The sequence below is a fragment of the Tupaia chinensis genome, unplaced genomic scaffold (genome assembly GCF_000334495.1).
Source record: "Tupaia chinensis unplaced genomic scaffold, TupChi_1.0 Scaffold000369_1, whole genome shotgun sequence".
In the NCBI taxonomy this organism is placed as follows: Eukaryota; Metazoa; Chordata; class Mammalia; order Scandentia; family Tupaiidae; genus Tupaia; species Tupaia belangeri.
In genome coordinates, this window is record NW_006159866.1 from 2,414,299 (window position 1) to 2,420,125 (window position 5,827).

The 5,827-nt window shown below is 57.6% G+C and overlaps 1 protein-coding gene across 1 annotated transcript in view; it reads right to left on the reverse strand.

Annotated features, from left to right (window-relative positions):
- Positions 1-5,288, reverse strand: part of CYP11A1 (cytochrome P450 family 11 subfamily A member 1) — a 5,916-nt gene extending 628 nt beyond the window's left edge. Inside the window, exons 1-6 of the mRNA XM_006153379.2 lie at positions 5,074-5,288; positions 4,260-4,463; positions 2,522-2,682; positions 834-1,000; positions 544-622; positions 1-165 (exon numbers count right to left, since the gene is read on the reverse strand). Of these exons, the coding sequence (XP_006153441.1) occupies positions 1-165; positions 544-622; positions 834-1,000; positions 2,522-2,682; positions 4,260-4,463; positions 5,074-5,245 (948 nt within the window). The 5' untranslated portion in view covers positions 5,246-5,288. The remainder of the gene's footprint in view (positions 166-543; positions 623-833; positions 1,001-2,521; positions 2,683-4,259; positions 4,464-5,073) is intronic.
- Between the last annotated feature and the right edge of the window lie 539 nt (positions 5,289-5,827).

The window sequence follows — 5,827 nt, forward strand, 5'->3', positions numbered from 1 at the left end:
GATCCGCCGGCCCAGACACTGCCTCAGCCCCCAGCCGAAGCCCAGGCTCTGGAAGTGGATGCTGTTCTTGTCTTTGCTTAGCCATCGAGTGGGGTCGAAATTCCTCGGGTTGAAGAAGATGCTGGGCTCTCGGCCCATGGCATAGTTGGACACCTGTACCAATGTCTGGGGGCAAAGGGACCAGAGGCCTGAGTCTTCCCAGCACCCACCACCTCGCTCCCCAGCACGGCTGCCGCGGCAGGACGTCCCAGCCACTGCGCACCTGAGAGTGGCCTCCCTGCCTTGCCCACAAATGGGGACAGTCAGAGATACAGGCTGGGAGGGCCCAAGGGCTTCTCTGCCCAGACCTCAGCCCCAGAGAGTGCCAGAGGCCACTGCCCACTGCGTCCTCCACCCCTGCCACCATTCAGACGTGGTGTGTAGCTGCGGAGGGTTGCTCCCCACCGGGCCCCAGGTAGGGACGAAGGAGGGCGGGAGCCTGCCACCAGTGTCCATCTGCTGTTGCCGACGGCCCCAGCCTCCCCTGAACCCTGCTGCACCTACCTTGGCAGGAATCACGTAATTGCGAAGAACCAAGTCGTTAACGAGGTATCTCTGCAGGGTCACGGAGATAGGGTGGAGCCTGCCGGAGGACAGGGTCATGGCACTGGGCCTGGGCATGCCGTGCCCACCGGGCCCCAGCTCCAGCCCCCAGGAGTCTGGGGGCAGGACCCATCTCCATCGCCTCCTGCAGACTCCCCACTTCCCACTCCCAGTCTCCTGCACCAGCCGGTCCCTATCGCCCTCTCCCCGGGCACCACCCAGCCCTGCCCAGGCCTCGGGGTGTGGCTTGCCTCAGCGTCTCCTTGATGCTGGCTCTGAGGAGCGGGACCAGCTGCAGCATGTCGGTCAGGTTCCCCTGGGCCTGGCGCCGGGCCGCCAGAACCTCTGCACGCAGCATCTCCTGTACCCTCAGGTTGCGCCCCATCTCGTACAAGTGCCACTGCAGGGTCACGGACGTCTGGCAAGGAGGGCGGGGATGCAGAAAACCAGGAGAGGCTGTCACTTAGGGTGACAGCAAGGTCTGTGCCCACGTCACGTTTTCATTTCCAGGAACCCCAGTCTCCTCTCCAAGCCCCCATTACCACGACCGCCATTGGGAAGCAGATGTTGATGAGGTCTTTCTCACTACCCAGGCTGGAACACTCAGGGTGACATCTGTCCCTGCTCTTGTCCCTCCCATTGCCAGAACCCCCTCCCCAGCTACACAGGTGGGGCCTTTACCAAAGACCTCCAGAAGGACTTTCGAAATCCTCCTTGAGCAGTGACTGCGTTCCGAATGTCTGCCATTCCTTTTGAAATGCCGGTTAAGCAACCAGCCCTCTCCCCCGGGCAAACTTCTTGAAACCTTGGCTTTTGCCCTCAACTGCTGAGCTTAGAGTAAGACCCAACGATATGGAAACCACAGCAAGCACGTCTGTTGTCCCCCTGCGTCAGCCTTAGCCTGTGGTGTAGACAGAGATGAGCCAGCTAATCTCAGTACAGGACAAAGGTGGTAACCAGGAACACAAGTGATCCTCAGCATCCCCAGTCATAGATTCCTCAGTGGTGACAACCTTTTTATTGTTTTGTTACAGAGACTTGCTATATGGCGTATGTGCTCCCCAGAGACACAGGGAGAGGGAGAGAAGTCACCCCCCAGAGGGATGGCCACACCACAATCCCTTCTCCTCCATTTTCCTCTTGGGATGGTGGGCACACCTGCACATGTGTCCGACATGAATTTCAAGCCACCAGGTCCAGGATTCGAACTGCAATGGACCACTACGCCACCTGCTTGCTCACCTACAATGCCTGCCTGGAGAAGCCATCCCTCCTGGGGCTAGGACATGGGTTGTCAAAATCTGAGGTTCTATTTTTATCCAAGTCTTGGATGCTTTTCACCCTCTTCCCATCAGGGACAATGATGAAAACAGCACCCAGGCCCGTCTCGGCTGCAAGTCCTTGCCTGGCTCCCTGGAGCTCTGATAAAGCGCGGAGATTCCGGCCTGGCCCGCAGGCCCCTCAACGCCTACCTGCTGCCCCAGCCTGCCCACCTCTGCCCTCTGCTCCAGCCAAGCTAGACTACCAGAACATGCAGCCGACCCCCCACCCCAGGCTCCATTCTCTTCTGGAGCCAAGGACGTCGTCCTCGGCTGACTCTGATCAGACACACGCATCTCCATACCCCCAAGGCCTCCCTCAGAGCAGACACGGGGGACACTTGTTTAATAAGGCTGTGGGATTTTTTAAATTGCCACCGGGCATACGCGCTCACCAGAGAGACACAGAGACAGACAGAGAGAGAGGGGGAGGGAGAGAGAGATTCGAAACCCGATGGGACACGGTGTTGTCATTGACCACCCTCTCCAGGAGGAGATGGAGCCAGGAGAGGGGAGCGACCCAGTGTGGGCAGGACGCCTCCTTGAACAGCAGGGCTTCAGGCCACAGGCAGCCCAGGGGGAGGCAGGAGAGCACAGGGTGTGCCCTGCGGCCACCTTACCGTGTCCACACCTCCTGCCAGCATTTCGGTGATGTTGGCCTTGATGTCCTCAAAAGGCAGCTTGTCACTTCCCAGGAGCCTGTACAGGATGCCCGGGTAGTTGGCGCCAACATCTCTCTTCTGTCTCAGGTCCCAGTAGAAGTTCTGGGTGTACTTTTCAGCTGTGGAGCAGGAGGAAAGGAAAAGTGAGGTTCCTTGCTGGTGGGAGGGAAGGAGGCTGACTGAGTGGAAGCTGGTGCCCAGGGCATGGGCATCCCACAGTCCTGTGCTTTTCTTTTTCTTTAATTGCCAGAGGGTACCTGTGCTCACCAGAGATGGAGAAAGTACCCCACCTTGGGGCATGGCCACACCGCAATCCTTTTTCCTCTATTTCTCTATCCCATCAGGATTTGGCGCATGCTCATGTACCCAGTTTCTGAGCCTCCAAGGCTGGGATCCATACTGTGGTCGGCCATGCAGCATCTGCTCCCCACACAGGCAGCCCACAGCCCGGCTGCCTCGTCAGTGGTTACTCAGCACTCACTCCACACTCAGCCCTCCACGTCTGCTTTTGTTGTTGTTTAATTCTTTTTTCTTTTTTTTAAGAGAGACGTTTGCTATTGGGCGTGTGTGCTCACCAGAGAGATAGAGAGACAGAAAGTAAAAAATCACCCCCGGGGGATGGCCACGCCGCAATCCCTTCTCCTCCATTCTCCTCTTGGGATTTTGGGCACGCAAGCACACGCACCCAGCATGAGTTTAAATCCACTGGGTCCAGGACTCAAATCACAGTTGACTACTTAGGAGCCCAGTGATATAACCATTATGGCAACTGTTGCGCCCTTGTTGTTTAATTCTTTTTTTTTTTTTAGAATGATTTTATTTTACTTATCATTATTTTTATTTTCAATTTAACCAGAGCAAGACACACAGAGAGAGAGAAAGCAAGAAAGCAAGATTCCAGGTCTGGGACTCGAACCATAGTGAGCCATATGGGAGTCCAGCACCCCTAACCACCACACCACCTGCCAGCCCCATTCTTTTTTATTTTTAAGAATCATTTATTTAATTTTATTCATTCATCTATTTTAATTTAACCAGAGACAGAAGGAAAGTGAGAAAACAGGCCACCAGGCCTGGGACTAGAACCATGGTCAGCCATGTGGGAGTGTGCAGCACTTTAATCACCATGCCACCTGCTGGTCCCTTGTTGTTTAATTCTTGATCAAAACAATGGGGTATGTGATAGATACGGAAAGGCAGACTGCCCAAGGTCACCTGGGTTCAAGGGGCGAGGTGGAACTTGACTGCATCCCCCCTCGGCCCTCCCCACCAGACTTTCTCTAATCTCTCCTTCCCAGGTCCTGATCACCTGTCACACAGCACAGCTGTGGCCCAGACCCTGACCCCTGACCCCTGACCTGGCCCCTGAGCCTGGGGATCACAAGCTCCTTAGAGAACACCATGGCTACCTTTGCTCTTTCTCCGGAAAGATGTAATCATCCCCAGCAGCCAAGCCTTTCAGCCTACCTTCTCCAGGGGTTCTAGGCCTTCCTGACGCCCGTTCCTGACCCCAGAGGGGCGTTTCCTACGTGGTGAGTCAGTGCCCAGTGATGTACCTTGGGACAACGATGCAGGCAGAGCCCCAAGCTTCCCTCTGACTGGCCCTCTCCCCTCCCCTGGCCCCCCACACTGTATGGTGGACAGGACTCCCTGACTCCTGTACCTGGCTGCCAGATACAGTCAGAGGGGCCCTCACCTCTATCGAAAATCACATCCCATGAGGCCACATGGTCCCTCCAGGCCTTGGTCCGGAGCACGCGGAACAGGGTGGGAGGCAGGTTGAGCATGGGCACGCTGCTGTGAAACATCTTGTAGACGGCGTCGATGAATTGCTGGGCCTTGGGGTCCACTACCTCCTCCAGCATCCCCTGGCGCTCCCCAAAAATGACATTGGTGATGGCTGTGGGGGCAGCAGAGGTTGAGGGCTCCTTCCAATCCAGCGGGCTGACAGCCTTAGCTCAGGGTCTTCCTGCCCCGCCCCGCCCTGCCCTGCCCCAGCTCCAGCACGCCAGACCCCACTTTCATCAGCGTAGAAACCAGGCCTGGGCCCTAAAGGGTGGAGGACGCACAGCAAGAAGGCCACCCTTCTGGGGACACATGGATGACCCTTCCCATGTGGAAAGTAGGGTCCACGGGAGGGCACCCAGGGGGGCCTTTGCAGGTGCCACTGCCTCCTCCTCCACTGTCCTCCTTACCTGGTCTGGATACCTCTGACCGGCCACCTGCACCTGTCTCCCTTACCAGACTTTGGAGTCTGTGTCCCAGCAGGAGGAGACGCAGAATGAGGGCTGAGCCAAGCTCTGGGTGGAGGGCAGTGAGAATGCACCATCCCCCTAGGCTTTGGGGACCCCCCTCCCAGAATGAGTGACAGATGAGAGAGTGGGCCTGCTCAGCAGATTATCCCAGAGGCCGAGCCCCGCCCTGCTGCAGGGTCTGTGCTGGTCCCCAGGAAAGCGAGCCCACACAGGGTCCCTGCCCCAGCCTGCCACCGGCCAGCTGCAGGCCCTTACACTCGAAGGCAAAGCGGAACAGGTCATCGCTGATATCCCCTGAGAACTTTCCAGAACCCTGCTGCCGGATGCGCCTGTGTATGAGGTTGATGAAGTCCTGGGCCACTGCTTCTAGCAGGGGCACGAAGTTCCTGATGGACTCTGGGGACATCACCTCCGGGTTCAGGGCCATCCGGTCTCTCTTCCAGGCTTCTGCTTTCCTGAGGAAACACAGGCCCTCCCTCAGGCCCTCACCGCCACAGACCCCAGGCCTGCTCTCCCAGGAGCCAGGCCCCTGCTTGAGCACTCACAGCAGGGTTCCCGCCTCCCTCCTCCCTGCTCTGCCTGGCCTGGGCAGGAGGAAGGGCCGGGGCCAAGGAGAACCAAAGCCCACCCTCTCCACACCCTCCATGGCCAAGCCAGCTGGGACGCTGTGGTGTGGTGGCAAGCACGCCCTCCAGGTCCCCTCCCTCCCTCTGGTTCGTCACCCCTCAAAAGCCCTCCACGTCGCAGGCTCTGACTTGCACAGATGGGGTGACTGGCTCGTCTGTGGTCCCCGCTGTGTCCCTGCTCACGACAGAGCAGGGCCCGGGGCTCAGGGGCAGGCTGACGGCTGATGTAAACCCATGACACGCACTTGAAAACCCATTCGTGCCAAGTCCTCTTGGCCACTATAGTGTGTTCTGAGGGTTTCTTTACTAAAATCTCGCTTTTTCCCAATCAGGTGTAGATTTCTAAGTGTCTCCTGTATTGTCATAGTACGCTGAGTTTATTC